Here is a 17957-nt window from a genome sequence, read left to right on the forward strand (position 1 = left end):
TGTCTGTGTTATGCCATGCACATGCACTCAAATGGATTCTGCACGTCACATGCAGTTGGACCAGCAGAAGGCAGCTGGAAGGCTGTTCCATGCATCATTGCTCTCTTCTGTGTGCTGTGCACTCACTCTGAATGAGATATCCAGAGATCACCAGACTGCTCAGACTCCTCGCCGCCACATACCAACGTGACCTCACTTGACCTGTGGGTTATGTCCCAGAAACCCAAAGCCAGCGGTGTAGAGTCAACCAGACAGAAACCCCTCCCACTCTATTCTGCCCCCTTCTCAATCTGCCCCCATGCCAAAGACCAATATATAACCAAATATCCCTTTCGTTGAGTTCCTCTAACTTAAGTTGAGTTCTGCCGTAACTTGACGCAGCACGTTGGGGTTTGGCAACCGGTTTGTATAATTGGGCCCACGGGAAAATTGCAGGCTGTGGCCTCTCTCTTTGGCTTTGACTGCAATGAAGTGGGTTTCTGGGATACGCTTGGTCAAAAAGAATCTTTTTTGAAAGAAAATCTTAAGGACTCTGCTAATATGCTCTCATTAACACATTTTAATTTAGATATTTTCATATGAAGAGCTAATATGAAGAACTATTGCATACATGCAACAAAAGGACTGTGGTCTTAAATGCCAAATAAACTGAGGTGAGAATGTCAAATCTTTGCGTGTTTTAGGAAAGTGTTCAGATGGAGCTAGATTTTATTTCAAGTGTACTTCCATCTACCTTGCTTACTGAATAACTGATACAATAAATACTGATGAAAAGCAAAGCTAATGACCAGTATTCAGCACAGGCAGTCATTAACAATTCCAAACTAATACATCCACACACACACAAGGGGACTATCTATTGACTTCTATTATTTATACTAATGATATTTTTTTTTAAATGTATTAAGACTAAGTATTTAGGATGTTTATTAAGCCGATCTCCTTGTGGGGACTGTCGACTGGTCCCCACAATGTAGGTAAAACCTGACCCACACACCTACACACTCAGGCCCCGATATAGTGCTACAACAGCACGCAACAGAAAGCAGGATGTGGGTTTTTGTGACAGGAGGAATGAAAATGTCTACATCAAAAAGTGGTCATATGAAAACACATTCATTATACTTGTGAATTCCCGACAAGTAAAAACAAACGAGTGAACAAAAACACTCCATATCTTACCATTCTAGCCCAGAGCAGAGGAGAGTCAGATGATAAAAAATAAAGAAAGAATGGAAGAAGAAAGACAGGAGGTGGAATTTCCCCAGGCCTGTCCAGAGGATCAGAAAAGAAGAGCTACATGGATAGAGCTAATCGAATAAAGATTGGAAGAGAGAGAAACAAAGAGGAAAAGAGATTCAACACTAAAAACAATTAACAGTGAGTCATGGACTACAGCAGGCCAAAATTGTCTATAAAAAAGTAATAAGTGAACAATCACTGGATAAAGCATTAACGGACCACACAAGTGTCTGGCCTTGCATAATGCTCCACGATTTGAAGACATGATGTGTTCCATTAAAGACCAAAAAAAGTTTCCTTATCAACTAATATTATATATACCTTATTATTATTATTCCATCTGATGGCTCTCATATAAAATGGCATATTTCCAGGCACCCACTTTTAAAGTACAATACAAGAATGATTACATTTGAAGGATCTGGGCAGTAGAGCAAAAGCGAGTGATATACACTGGCAGCCAAAAGTTTGGAATAATGTACAGATTTTGCTGTTTCAGAAGGAAATTGGTACTTTAATTCACCAAAGTGGCATTCAACTGATCACAAAGTCTAGTCAAGACATTCCTGAAATACAATACAGCACCATCACTATTTGAAAAAAAGTCATTTTTGATCAAATCTAGACAGGCCTTATCCTTGAGTAATCATGCTAAATTGCTAATTTGGTACTAGAAAATCACTTGCCATTATATCAAACACTGCTGAAAGCTATTTGGTTCTTTAAATGAAGCTTAACATTGTCTTTGTGTTTGTTTTTGAGTTGCCACAGTATGCAATAGACTGGCATGTCTTAAGGTCAATATTAGGTCAAAAATGGCAAAAAAGAAACAGCTTTCTCTAGAAACTCATCAGTCAATCATTGTTTTGAGGAATGAAGACTACACAATGCTTGAAATTGCCAAAAAACTAAAGATTTCATACAAAGGTGTACACTACAGTCTTCAAAGACAAAGGGCAACTGACTCTAACAAGGACAGAAAGAGATGTGGAAGGCCAGATGTACAACTAAACAAGAGGATAAGTACATCAGAGTCTCTAGTTTGAGAAATAGATGCCTCACATGTCTTCAGCTGACAGCTTCATTGAATTCTTCCCACTCAACAACAGTTTCATGTACAACAGTAAAGAGAAGACTCAGGGATGCGGACACTTTTGAAACAGAAAAACTAAAAAAAAAGGTTAGAGTGGGCAAAGAAACACAGACATTGGACAACAGATAATTGGAAAAGAGTGTTATGGATTTTAACCCCATTGAGCTTTTGTGGGATCAGCTAGACTGTAAGGTGCATGAGAAGTGCCCGACAAGACAGCCACATCTATGGCAAGTGCTACAGGAAGCGTGGGGTGAAATGTCACCTGAGTATCTGGACAAACTGACAGCTAGAATGCTAAGGATCTGCAAAGCTGTCATTGCTGCACGTGGAGGATTGTTTGATGAGAACTCTTTGAAATAGTTTTAAAAAAAAAAAAAATTTAATAGTAATAGTAATTTTTCATGTTATTAATGTCCTGACTATACATTGTGATCAGTTGAATGGCACTTTGGTGAATAAAAGTGCCAATTTCTTTCCATAAGAGCAAAATCTGTACATTATTCCAAACTTTTGGCTGCCAGTGTAAATATATATATAGATATATATATATATATATATATATATATATATATATATATATATATATATATATATATATATGTATGTATATATATATGTATACACACACACAGTACTGTGCAAAAGTTTTAGGCACTTGTGAAAAACTTTCAAAGTGAGGATTTCTTAAAAAAAATATGACAAATAGTTTTCATGAATCAATTAACGTCATACAAAGCCAGGTAAACAGAAAAAAGAGCTAAATCAATATTTGGTGTGAATACTTTTGCCTTCAAAACAGCACCAATTCTCCTAGGTACACCTGGACACAGTTTTTCTTGGTTGTTGGCAGATAGGATGTTCCCAACTTCTTGGAGAATTCACCACAGTTCTTCTATATATTTAGGCTGTCTCAATTACTTCTGTCTGATGTAATCCCAGACTTACCCGATGTTCAGTGGGGGGCTCTGTGAGGGCCATGCCATCTGTTGCAGGGCTCCCTGTTCTTCTGTTCTATTCTATTCTATTTGCAAAAGAAATTTTATGTATATTTCCTATTGACACACTAAAGTAGCAGATATAAATAACCATCTTAAGACAAATGTTTTTGTGAAACATCTTATGTGCCTAAGACTTTTGCACAGTACTGTGTGTGTGTATATATATATATATATATATATATATATATATACACACACACACACACACACACACACACACACACACACAGATAAATAAACAAAAAAAGAGATAATAGACAGAGATGAGAAGGAAGAAAGGGTGGAGCGAATGGATCAACAATTCAAACCTTTCCTCATTATGGCAACCCATCATCCAAAAAAACTCCCTAAACTTTTTAACCGAGCCATTTTCTTTCTTTTTAAATTTTTTTATTTTATTCCCTTTTTCTCCCAATTTGGAATGCCCAATTCCCACTACTTAGCAGGTCCTCATGGTGGCGCGGTTACTCACCTCAATCCGGGTGGTGAGGACAAGTCTCAGTTGCCTAAGCTTCTGAGACCGTCAATCCGCGCATCTTATCACGTGGCTCGTTGTGCATTACAGCACAGACACTCACAGCACGGGAGGCTCATGCAACTCTCCGCGATCCACGCACAACTTACCACGCGCCCCATTGAGAGCGAGAACCCCTAATCATGACCACGAGGAGGTTGCCCCATGTGACTCTACCCTCCCTAGCAACTGGGCCAATTTGGTTGCTTAAGAGACCTGGCTGGAGTCACTCAGCACACCCTGGATTCGAACTCGCGACTCCAGGGGTGGTAATCAGCGTCAATACTCGCTGAGCTACCCAGGACCATAACCGAGCCATTTTCTGAAACAACCTCAACTCAAAAGGAGTGTTTCAGTGGAATAAATAATTTACTGATTTATTAATGATCTAGAAGGTAGAGTGACTGTGCGGTTTTAATCTAGCTCTGCTCATTCTGAAAACGGCATGAACAAGGCAGTCCTTGCGCACCCTTGATTGCAAGAGTTGTTGGATATACAGTGTGTTTGCATGAAAGAAACAGAATACAACAAAGCACCTCAAGCTAGGGTGGTTTCTGTTTATCCCAAGCCAAAATCAATTACTCCAGTATGTTTTTAGTACAAATGACACCTGACCAAAAAGCGCCAAGCTCTGCCCATTTCTAAACAGCAATTACAGCTGTTGTTGCTTTCCACAGCTGTATATTTGCACAATCTGATGTCCATGCCCGCTTGAAGTCACTGCACAGCTAACTGCACGTGCCTTCCTGCCCGCAAATCAATAAAAAGAAGCTCATTACCACATGGAAACAAGCAACAGAATCAGAAAATCTCAAATGGCACACTTTTTTAGACATGCCTGTCTTCATAAAACTGGGAGGGGTGCAACTGGTGCTCTCTTTAGAAACTGAGCCATAAGTAGCATGCTGGACAGCAATGTGGGAACTGCTATTTCCATCAATCATCTGTTAACTGCAGCTTGTCTTGATGATCTTTGTGCAGTTTAAGTTGCTTTCAGGTTATATACTCTAAGATCCATCACACAAGAGCCCAGGGACTTTCACTAGTGGGAGATGCTATGCACTTTTCTTAATTTTGTGAAAATCAGATGTGGAGCAAAATAGCTTTAAACAGACACACAATAAACTATTAGAGTAACAAGTTATCAACAAGTTCAATCTTCAGAGCCATTAGGAGGCACTGAATGAATCCTTTGAACTGAGACCAATAAACATTTCTTAGATGTTTAGCTCACATGACACACGAGCGGAGGTGGAATGAACTGTGGCCTGACATAAAATGTGTAAATATATTGATGTTCCGAAGAAAAAAAAGATAGTATGTGTCATATTTAGTATCTACATGGTACACATTTCTTTTAACCCCAAAAACCCAGCTGAACACAGACAATGAACAATTCGACCTTGCAGGTGGTATTAGAGAAAGGGACATTCTCATTCTAGAGAGCATCTGACTGGACAAAAATCTGTGTAATGCAGAATTTACATTTTAAATGCATATATTTTTAAACGTTTAATAACAACTATTATGAGTATACTATCATAAGTATAGATGACCTGAAAGCTAACCAACAGAAACTTAAAGCCACATTAACCTGCTAATATGACCCTGTATACACCTGGTATTAAGATGCGTCTCGGGTGATCCGATCACATGTGGTCAGATGAGACACATCACTGTTTACACCTGATCGCTTTAATGCGTCTCCTGTGACCACTTGTGATTGGATTTGGAGGGGAGGGACTCTGTTTCAAGACAACATACATCAATCACTATGTCAGTGTGTTACTGCATGACATTAAAGTGCAACAAAATCAGAAAAGACAAAGAAAAAAAAAGCGCACTATTTCTCCCAGATTTATCTGAAATTTAATCTAAACACAAAAACATTTTGAACAGAATTGTCCGTTGTTTTAGTGGATTACCTGTATTAACCTGAGCTGCAGAAGTTTGTGCTTCTGATAAGTTCCCGAATGTTGATTTTAGACACACTGAAGAAGAGCCGTGAAGTTCTCGTGTTTGTTTCCCTTTTTTTTTTTTTTCGAATGGACGGTTATTTCCTTTTAAAACTGCTCATAACCGGCAAAGTTTAAACTCTTGTTTTAGCGCAGCGGTTGATTGATGGGTGAGGGGTGGTGTTTCGCAGCTGCCCATTCGCAATCTGGACGGATTAGTGTTTACATATCATATGTGATGCAGTCATATGCGTTTTTGACCACATTTATATGTGGTTTTTGTGATCCAATCACAAAACGTTTTAGACCCTGTTTAGACCTGTATTTAGCACTGACCACATGTGATCCGATCACCAAAAATGCATCTTAATACCAGGTGTAAACGGGGTCTAAGCTGCTCCAGATTTTCATCATCTTGCACAATTCCATGAACAAAAAAGCATATAATATATCACTGCATTGACATGCATGCAACACAGGAAACTGGCTAGCACAGTCTCAGCTTTGTTCTGGTTACCTTAAGCCACTCTTCAGCCTGTTCTTTGCTCTGGACGGCCAGCACCAGAGCATCAGCACCTTGATGGACAATCTTCAGTTCATGCTTCTTCTTCTTGCCGTCTTTGGGAATGTGAGTAATACTGCAACCAGACAGGAGGAGCTCCATCTGCGGAGTATGGTCTTTAGAGGACTTATAGCACTGAGAGTAAGAGAGTGACACATAAGAGAAAGAGCTTAGCTAACCAAGTCAAGTGAAGTAAGCTGTACAGCTATAAAGAATTTTCTAAGAAATTGTTGTTTGCTCAAAGCGAGTGCTGAGTCACAAACTAAGCAGATCCTGCAGAAATTCAAGATAGTATATGTGTTTCTATCAGTGTTTGTGTGAGCTCACCAACAGTTTGTTGTCCTTTATGACACAGAGCAGTTTGGTCCACTGTCCAAAACGTTTCTTTCGCAACAAGAAGGCACAGATTCGTGCATCCTTCACCAGGTCCATGGATGCCTCCTCAGAAGGCCACTGGTGATGCATCTTCTGTCCCTTCCCATCCTCCTCTTCTTCATCATATGACTCATACGAACTGCTCATGGCATCAGAATCATAATCTAAAAAAATAACTCAGATTAAACATTGAAATGAAAGCAAAAATCTTCAGGTCTTTCTTTTGACTCTTTTCTTTTTTCTTTCATTTTAAGATAATGAACAGCTAACTGCAGATTATCCTGCTTATTTCATGGCAATTTACCAATTAAATCAATAAATAGAAATGAAATATTGATTTGAGTTGAAAATATTTCATTATGTGAAAAGAAAAAAAAAAAGAAACTGCAGAGGGCTACGAGAGACATGAAACTAGATGAATGGTTGCCAGTGACAGCTGTAAAATATACAGTTTAGCGGCCATTATATGAAAAATGTTTGAATGCAGAATGCAGCGACTGACCAATCAGAATCAAGTATTCCAGAGAAACACATAATATTCTGTACACACTACTATGCATACATAATAGTTTAATCTTAAAATGTGTGTCCTCACTTGAGGTGATGTACTCTGGGGCTTTCCCAGGGCTCAGCGGTACAGCTTCCTCATAATAACCTTCAGGAAGAGAGGAGCTCGGCAAAGGAGGAGGCCCATTGTCTGGAGGCTTTGGGGCAGAGGAAAAGAGAAAGAGAGAAAAAGTGGTCAGCTCAACCATTTAGCTTGCTGGATTTCAGTGCTCTTTTTGTTGTGAGGACAAAAAATATTTGTGATCTAACAGCTTTACTGGCTCCAGTGAATGTTTGCAATCATAAAACTTCAAAGGCTAAAATATGAAAATAACTAACAAGGCATTATCCAGCTGATCTGAAGTCTATCGCGGAGTTTATCTATTTATACCGCACTAACATCTTTGTTTTCAGCTTTGTTGGACTGCCCCAGAAGAAAGCACATCACAGTGGGACCGACACAAATCAACCAAAGGTGTACAGCATCAAAATCTGTGGCAAGAGGCAAAAGGGAACGTGAAGAAACAAAACAAATTACAAACAGTAGGATTTTAAGGTAAAAGTTCATCATAGGTTAAAGAAAGACAGACAAGAACTAGACAAAATTGAACAAATAAAAAATAGGAAACGAGATTGTTGGAGTTTCAGGCTGATTGGGCTGCTTTTCTTTCTGTGTGCTTTGTGTTCCCTCCTGTGTCTGTTTTGTTTACAGGTGTAATGTGCTGGCTGTGAACCGGGGTTTCCGCAGGGGCAATTGTTCACGGCTGCTTACCTATCAGTAGCAGCTCTTCTTCATCTCCCTGATTACCCCACTCCCTTTGTCACCACCCTCTGTTCTCTGCCAGATTGTCCTATGTGTGTCAATCAGAGCCATTTCTCTCCTGAGAGTTCTAGTTTATTAGTGTTTCTAAGTCAGGGTATTTTCAGTATGTTTTTTTCCTTTTTTTTTGTACATTTTAAAAAAATGTATTTTATCATTAGTTTTTTTATGATTAACTTTTTTTATTGATTCATATATTAAACAAAGAAAAGCAAAACATATACAAACAGAATCAATACTTAACCCCAACTATTACCCAATCCCCGACCCCCAACAACGCCCCAGTGGTCACATGATTATAGACACACACACACACAAAAAAAAATAATAATAATAATAATAATAATATATATATATATATATATATATATATATATATATATATATATATATATATATATATAATAATCACACACATTAACCATTACACCTCTCTCTTCACTGTCCCTCCCTGAGAGCCCTCTAAAAACGCCAGATATTTGCCCCATTTCCCCACAAACAAGTCCAAATTCCCCAGTCTTCTGGATGACCCCTCTTCAAAAGCTGCCACCCTCCCCATCTCCAAGCACCAATCCTGAAATGGGGGCACTCCAGCCGACTTCCATCCCCTTAAAACTATCTGTCTGGCGATCATGACGCTGGTTATTACACAATTTTTTATGTGCTTATTCTCTATATTGATGACTGCCCCATCGCCGAAAATACAGAGTCTGGGGCAAAATAAAATTTGAGCGCCCAATACATCACACATAAAACTCTGGACCTTCAACCAAAATTCTTGGATCTTAACACACCCCCAAAAGACATGGGTTGTGTCTCCATCTTCTGATTGACATCGCCAGCAGGTGGGTGTGTCTTTAAGACCAAGACTATACAATCTAGAGGGGGTCCAATAGAATCTATTTAAAATCTTGAATTGTATAAGGCGCACCCTTGCATCTCTAGATGCAGACTTGATGTTTTTTAGAATCCTAGCCCACACTCCCTCCTCCAATACCAAGTTGAAATCTTTCTCCCATAATCTCTTGACAGAAGTTAAAGCTCCGTCCCCCAGACACTAGCAGAGAGTAATACACTGACGCCTCATGAACTTTTCCAAAAGCAGTAATCACCTCTCCCAGAGAATCTGCCGCTTTAGGGGGTGTAAACTACTCCCAAAAACAGTACAGAGCAGGTGGCGCAGCTGTAAATACCCACAGAACTGAGATCTGGGAATCCCAAAATGTTGAACCAAATTTTCAAAGGATCTCAATACTCCACTCTCATATAGGTCACCGAGTGTAATAACCCCCCTCACAATCCACTCTGAACAGCAAAAAGGGGATTTATTAATACATAATTTGGGGTTCAGCCATATACTCGAGGTAACATTTAAATAAATGTCAGAATTAAACACTCTGGACACTTTTGTCCATGCCGAGTGCAAATGCGAGATAACAGGGTGTAACATAACTTCTCAGATTAGTTTGATAGAAAGGCTTTGCAATGGTTAAATAAGGGCAAGAACTTCATGTTCAATACAAAATCAGGGAAGGGCTCTCTCAGGTGGAAGCGATCAATGCGCCAAATGTCTGAGACTGAATGCATAATAATAAAACAAAATCTTGGGTAGGCCTAGCCCACCTTTGTCAATCGGCCTATGCAGCTTCCTGAAATGTAATCTAGCATGCTCACAATTCCAAATGAAGGACTTCACTATGCTATCAAATTGCTTGAAATAAGAGAGGGGGACATCTACAGGGAGAGACTGTAGCAGGTAGTTACATTTTGGAATACAATTCATTTTAATTACATTAACCTTCACAATCATAGATACATTTAATGAAGCCCACCTGCCCACATCACTTGAAAACCTTTTAATTAAGGGGTCAAAATTAACTCTAACTAAATCAGACAAATTTGCTGGGAATAAAATGCCCAAATACTTAATGCCCTGTTTGGGCCACTGGAAGGCACCCGGTTGAAAAGCTGTTACTGGACAGTACGCTGAAAGAGCCAAAACTTTGAATTGAGACCAACTGACTCTGTATCCTGAGAATATAGAAAAGGATTTAATAATTCTGTAGAGGCAAGGCATAGATCTAGTATTATTCGGAGACGAATAATAAAATATCATCAGCATAAAGCAAAAGCTTATGCGCCATACCTCCCACCACCATCCCTGGAAAATCATCTACCCTTCTTACCGCAGCTGCTAATGGTTCTAGGGCAAGACAGAACAATAATGGGGAAAGAGGGCAATCTATCCAGAGAAAAATAATCTGAAATTAATCCATTTGTTTGTACCGCCACTACCGGGTGTTTATAAAGTAACTTAATCCATCCAATAAATGTATTTCTGAACCCGTATATTTCCAAAATCTTAAAAAGATAATCCCATTCTAACATATCAAACACCTTTTCAGCATCAAGTGAGATGGCAGCAACTGACCACATGACCATTCGCCACTGACCACATGATACTGATGAAATGCCTAATGTTATCAGAAGAGCTGCGGCCCCGAATAAACCCCACATGATCTATATGTATAAGCGATGTCATAACTTTACTTTTCCACGGTTAGCCAGAATTTTTGACAATATTTTTACCTCTAGCTGGTCCTTTTTAAGAATCAGACTGATCCGGGCTTGTGTCATGGTTGGCGGAAGCTTTCCACTCTTTAATGATTCCGTATAAACTTCTAACAAAAGTGGAGCCAGTTCTGTAGCATAGGATCTAAAAAATTATGCAGCAAAGCCTGTAGGCAAGGCCTTAAATACCTCGCCAAGCTCCTCCAAGTTTATCTCAGAATCAAGATAATTTTTTTGCTCAACTGTCAGTTTAGGGAGTTCTAATGGTTCCACAAAATTTCTAATATCTTCATCAGTAGACGAAGACATGGAGCTATAGAGATCAAGATAGATCTCTTTAAAAGCATTATTAATATCAATGGCCATGGTAAATATTTCACCGCCAGCAGATTTCACTGAGGGAATGGTAGAAAAAGACTCTCTCTGCTTTATATATCTAGCCAGTAGTTTTCCTGCTTTGTCCCCCAACTCAAAGTATGACTGTCTTGCCCTGAATAGCCAAAACTCCACCATCTGTGACAAAGTAGTTTTATATCTGTATTTCAATCGGGTCAATTCTCTGAGCTATCAGACAACATTCGGCGCTTCAGCTCTGCCTCGGCACTTTTAATATTCCCTTCCAACTCCACAAGTTCTCGTGCTTTGGATTTTTTGATGAATGAGGCATACTGTATGATCCGGCCCATAAGGACCTCTTTAAGTGCCTCCCAAGCCATGCCCAAAGAAGATACTGAGGACCAGTTGATCTCCATATAAACATTGATTTCAGCCTTTAACATTAGTTGGAATTCAGGATTTTGCAAAAGGGATACATTAAAGTGCCAACTATATGATTTATTTTTCTCCGTATGTGGCAACACCTCTGAACTCACCAGGGCATGATCTGAGACTAAGATGTTTCCAATGGAGCAATCAACAACAGATGAAATGAGGGACTTGGATATATAAAAAAAAACAATCTACTCTAGAATAAATCGTATGGACTGATGAAAAAAATGTATAGTCCCTACCAGATAGGTTCAAAAGTCTCCAAATATCTGTAAGACCAAGTTTTTATACATCCTGTGAAGCGGCAATGTTGCCCTAGGGGGCTTGCACACTTTTGCTTCACTATGATCAAGGATTTAGTCCATCAAAAGATTCAAGTCTCCTCTCAATATTATATCATGTGGGGCACCAGTGGCTTGCAACATCCCTTCAAGATCTACAAAAAAGCCCTGATCATCAGCGTTAGGTGCATAAATATTAGCCAAAATCAACCTTTGCCCCTGAATTTCTACTAAAACAATAATGATTCTTCCTAATTTATCTTTAATCTGTTTGAGACATTTGAATTGTAGATGTTTACTTATCAATGTAATGACTCCCCTGCTCTTACTTGAGCCAGAACTAAAGAAAACATGTCCACCCCATATCTTCCCAAATGTTTCAGCTTCCTGCGGGGAAAGATGCATTTCTTGAAGAAACACTATATCATATTTCTTACGTTTAAGAAATGAAATAACCTTCCTTCTTTTTATGGGTTGCCCCAACCCATTCACATTCCACGTGGAGAGAGACAATCCACTCATACTAACATTTGACATTTTGACATATTAGATAAAATAGATTGTGTCAAAAATAAAATTATAAAGACCACATTCCAACATTGGTGCAACAATCAACCCCCGAACATGCCCCAGAAAAAAAAAAAAAAAAATACAGAAAAAAGAAAAACGTGCACATTAACCCCGCGCACGACAGCGCCAACCGACATCCATCCCTTTAAACTCAAACAGTCCATGTATGCCTACGAGAGTCTCCGCGACAACTTTGCCATCGGATTGCTCAAGACCGGTGCTTCTATACAAATTTTATGAGACAGAATTACACAATAGAAAATAATCTATAAAAACAAACTCCAGCCAATAGGCAGAATAAGCACAAAGAACGTGTGGATTAATTCACATAACTGTCCCGAAGGTGTGTTCCTCCACAAAACAAGCTCCAGCCGCTAGCGGAACCAGCAAAAAAAAAAAAAAAAAAAAAAGACGTTCAAATTCCTCAGGCAGTCAAACAAATGTTCAGTGAGCCGGCCCATTCGGCTGTTACATGAGTGTAACAAATGCCCTAATCACTCTAATGATTTGCAAGAAATATTCCACAAAACAATCTCCATCCAATAGGAGGCATAAGCACAAAGAACATGCAGATTCATCCACAAACTGTCCTGAAGGAGTGTTATTCCACAAAACAAACTCCAGCCGCTAGGCAGAACCAGCACAAAAAGAAACAAAAAGGCACACAGTTTCCTCGGACAGTCAAGTGAATGCTCAGTGAGTCAGGCCCACTCAGCTGTTACATGAGAACAACAAATGCCCTAATCACTCCAATGTTTACAAGAAATATTCCACAAAACAAACTCCATCCAATAGGAGGCATAAGCACAATGAACGTGCAGATTCATTCACAAACTGTCCCGAAGGAGTGTTATTCCATAAAACAAACTCCAGCCGCTTGGTGGAACCAAAACTAAAAGAAACAAAAAAGGCGCTCAGTTTCCTCAGGCAGTCAAGTGAATATTCAGTGAGTCAGGCCCACTCGGCTGCATCGAAAGCATCACACAATGACTTACTCATTCCATTGACTTTATTAAGGACATCACTTACTGTGGGCATGTAAATATTTTGCGGCCATCCTTAGTATCTGTTCTCAATTTGGCCGGGAACATCAGTGCAAAAGCGACCTTCTGTTGATGTAAGAGTTTCTTGCATTCCTTGAATCTATCACGTTTCTCTCTTGTGGAATTCGCAAATCTGGGAACAAGAAAACGCGGTGGTTCTTCCAAGAAAGCCTTCCTTTACTCCTCGCATTGCGTAACACAAGATCTTTATTGGATGATCGCAGAAATTTGGCCAGGATTGATTGGGGCCTGTCTCCCTCCGCGGATCTCCGAGCCGGAACACTGCGAGTTCACTTGATTTCCAGCTTATGGCCTGTTATGTCAAGCAGGCTCGGGAAGAGCTGGTCTAGGAATTTCACCATATCTCGGCCTTCTTCATCCTCAGGAATTCCAACAATTCGGACGTTGTTTCGCCAGTTACGATTCTCAATGTCTTCCAACTTTTCCCAGATGCGCTCCAAGTCCGCCTTGGTTGCTAGCGGGTTAGCAGCTAATTCCCTCTTTGATGATTCCAGATAATCTATCCTTTTCTCAACATCCACCACTCTTGTAACCAACTCAGTGAATTTTGCCTCCATGGCAGTGATCGATTGACATATTACAGCAAGATCCTCCAAGTCAGCAACGACCTTCGTCAGCATTGCCGACATGTTCAACAGTTGACACTGAATATCTTTCACCTCACTGGCCAAATTGAGTCGCGGGCTTTTGGCCTGCTGCTCAGGGGCTTCAGCTTGAGCACGTAAGTGTCTTTTAATGTCTCCAGAGCCTGAGGATTTTGAATTCTTTGACATATTGTCTTCATAGAACAGTTATGTAACAGGGTGTATCAAATCTCACCGGTTTATGACACAAAAAATATTAAAACTAGCAAAGTGCGCAGAGCTTGCCGTTTACGCATCTGAACTTCGCATCGCGCCATGCGACTCCCGTTTTTCCCTTTGTTTCTTCTCTGTCGGCATCTACCCCAGACTTTGCTGCTGTTCTGCTCCAGACTCTCTGCCCAGGCTGCCTCAGAGTTCTCCACTGGTGGATCCCTGTCTTCCCACCTCACTGCCTGGTCCTTCCTGGATTCCAGCCTGCTCAGCCCCGTGCAGCATTCCTTCCTGCCCTCCACGTGGCCGGGTGTCGGCCTTCACTCTCCCAGATCCTTTCATTCCACACCTCCTTCTCCCACCTTGGTCCCTGGTGCCCCCTACTGGTCTGCCTTCGCCATTGCCCTGTCCAGGATTTATTCTCTCCCTTTCAGCTTTACTCTGTTGTGTATTAATAAAGCTCACCTGTGCAACTGATCATCTGTCTGATCATCGGATTTTCTTTACCGCCCTGACAGAGATTATTATTACAGCAAATATGAAACTATAGATCAGAAAGATCAAAGAAGAATTAAAAGGCTTGCCAAAAACAACCGTAGTAAATAAAAGCAATACCTATCAATCTATAACACATTTAGTTTGCAGCTACAGTATCATTCACAAGACTCTTATGGGCCATTTACACAACGTTTTCAACTAAAAATTGAAAACTTTTTATGCGTTTTGGCTGTTCATTTACACGACAACGGCGTTTTGGGGCCTGAAAACGCAAACTTTTGAAAACGGGTTTCAAAGTCCAAGTTTTTGAAAATGATGCCGTTATCGTCTCCGTGTAAACATACAAAAACGCTGACGTCATGCGCACAGGTATTACGTGTTCAGTCTATAGGCATGAACTTCGAGAACTTCGTCCTTACCTCCAGGGCGAACAGACCAACATGAGATCACTAGTTGGAGTCCTTAAAAAGGTGGCTTGCTTTATAGTCCAGGGTCACTTGTAGTAATAAAGCAACCACATTGTCTGTCCAGACAAAATTGCTCGATGCTTTCGCCATCTTCACTGTTTGTATTCACTGCTCTGTGGAAGAATGCTTATGTGCGCAGGCACGTAGTGTTTCTTTACAAAGTGACATCACCAACTACTGGCCTGGCATGCATAATACAGCGTTTTTAGTTGTTTTCGCGGATCCATGTGAACGGGGATCGTTTTGACAACGTTGTCGTCTATACGCTAAACTTTTCAAAAATGCAAAGGAAAAACTTTTCCATTTTTAGTACATCGTTGTCATGTAAACGTACCCTTAGGCTCCTGAAACCTAGTAAGCTGCCTAAATTGGCACCATTTTAAGCAATAGGAATGTTGATTAATATACTTTTACCGTAAAGTACTGATAAAAAGTTCTATCTAATTATATATTGAGTATTTCACCCAATATTTGTGTGTGCTGTGCTTTTGTAATGCGTATTAGAGCTTATTAAAAATTATGTTTATTAGATTACCACTGTGTTAGCTTAGCAACATGCTAACACCAAACTCTAGGTGCGTCCCAAACTGCACACTTCTGCACTATTTTACGGCAGTTGAAGTGAAAGTAGTGTGAGTAGCATGTTAACACTAAAAATGCAACAAAAAGGAGTATACTATGAGTACCCAGATGATGTACTTCTTTAACCATATAGACAAAGTGTGGAATGTTGAAGTTTCGTGCACTCAGCACTCACGGCTTGCCATAGGTAGAGGAAGGGGCAGAGTTGCCTGGCTGTGATGCTGGTCTGACAAAACAATTGTAAATAATGGACAATGTGGCAAACAACAAATCTTTAGTGAAGACAGCACCTTATCAATGTAATTTGAATGCTTCACCATCCCCCCCACTCTATGTAAATATGTTTATTATTTGAGATATAAGTGCTGAACTAATGTGCTAAAGCTAGCGGCAACATGGCTGAGTGCATAGTGTATTGTGTAAGTGCATGGTGTATAGTGCATCATTTAGGACACATCTCTTATATAAATTAATTGTGACTTGAGCCACCTGTATCCTTAGTGTGAGAAGCACTATATGTATAAGAGCATACATAGAACGTTCCAAATCAGTCACTTTGGAGGTTTCAGATAGAATGCTGTATAGTGCATCATTTAGGACACATATCTTATATAAATTAATTGTGACTTGAGTCACCAGTATCCTTAGTGTATGAAGCATTATTTGTATAAGAGCATACGTAGAACATTCCAAATCAGTCACTTTGGAGGTTTCAGATAGAATGCTGCCTACGGCAAGCAGTGGCCTGTTTAGGCAGCAGACAGTATGTGAGACTTTGACTTCAATATCTGTGCCCACACACACACACACACACACACACACGTTGGTGCAGCTATCCTTATGAGGACTCTCCATAGACATAATGATTTTTATACTGTACGAACCATAGATTATATCCCCTAACCCTAAAACTAACCCTCACAAAAAACTTTCTGCATTTTTACATTTTCAAAAAAACATAATATAGTATGTTTTTTTTTAAGCAATTTGAATTATGGGGACACTAGAAATGTCCTCTTAAACCACAATTATAGCATAATACCCTTGTAATTACCAGTTTGTAACCTAAAAAAAGTCCTCGTAAACCACCCAAACCCGCCCACACACACACACACACCTGCTTTTGGTTAGACTCCTGGTGTCTATGGTCAATTAGCACACTATATAACCTTGTTAAGAGTGTGTGTGTGATTTTTTGAATTACAGAAAAATATATATAGAGAGAAATTGTATGTATATGTGCAAATGGGTGTGCATGTTGTGTGTGTGTTAAAATGTGTTAAAGACCATCTGATTTGGGCCTCAGTTGGGCCCCGCTGGCAGCACATGATAACCTGATATTGTCATGACAACATGGGCCCTCCAGAGCCTCCCTCAATTCACAGACTGCATGTAAACAATTATGACTGATGACAAACTCATATAAATGCTTTTCACTTTCCATTTTTTCTCTCTCTACCCATGGAAAGTCTGTCTGTATTTCTTTTTCTTTCATTTCAGCTCACAGAAAAAGCTGCAATTTTCCAGTGCTTTTCAGGTGGCAGGATTTACAACATATTTTAAGAGACAGAAGGACCAATAATCAAGGTTGCCACCTGGCACACATTATCACCATGGTAACCACAATGTGGTAGAATAATAACACAAAACATGAAGAACTATTTACATGAAAAACATACATATAAATTATATAATATACATACATGGAGTAAACGTAAAGCAGATGGAAAAGAACAATAGATAAGAGTTTTCACTTGTTTTGCTCCATTTCCCTGTCACGAAGCACAGATCTGCTCATAAGTCTACAGTACATACCCCTTGCAGAACCTTACACATTCTCCAAAAGATAAAATAATAACTGAATTAACACAAATGATCCTTTTCAAAAGTTAACATACCATTCACTCAATATCCTGTGTTGTTAGCATCAGTGACTGTTTGTATCATTTTGTGACAGTTGTGCATGATGCCCTGAAGTGAAGTGTCAGTGAAGCTGTCCACTGTTTTTGACAAAAAAGCCTCAAAGTACTAAATGTTCTTTGGTTTCCTTGCATGCTTTGCATGAGTTCCCTCCCACAGTGGCTCAATGATGTTGAGACGCAGCTACGCCACAAAAGGGCAATTGAGGGACTCATACACACCTATCAAAAATGCTGCGAACAGTCACTGATGCTCGAGAAGGGAAAAAAGGTAATTAGAACCAAGGGTGTGTAAACTTTTTAACAGAATAATTTGTGTAATTTCAGTCATTATT

General features: G+C 39.7%; 1 protein-coding gene across 3 annotated transcripts in view; it reads right to left on the reverse strand.

The window, feature by feature from the left end:
• The window catches only part of LOC127427365 (actin filament-associated protein 1-like), a 115267-nt gene that overhangs the window by 21060 nt on the left and 76250 nt on the right, over positions 1-17957 (reverse strand). For all 3 annotated transcript variants that reach the window (XM_051674931.1, XM_051674930.1, XM_051674932.1), the window contains exons 4-6: positions 7338-7446; positions 6695-6906; positions 6323-6502 (exon numbers count right to left, since the gene is read on the reverse strand). In XM_051674931.1, the coding sequence (XP_051530891.1) occupies positions 6323-6502; positions 6695-6906; positions 7338-7446 (501 nt within the window). The remainder of the gene's footprint in view (positions 1-6322; positions 6503-6694; positions 6907-7337; positions 7447-17957) is intronic.

This window comes from Myxocyprinus asiaticus, chromosome 36, assembly GCF_019703515.2.
Source record: "Myxocyprinus asiaticus isolate MX2 ecotype Aquarium Trade chromosome 36, UBuf_Myxa_2, whole genome shotgun sequence".
NCBI classification, from domain to species: domain Eukaryota; kingdom Metazoa; phylum Chordata; class Actinopteri; order Cypriniformes; family Catostomidae; genus Myxocyprinus; species Myxocyprinus asiaticus.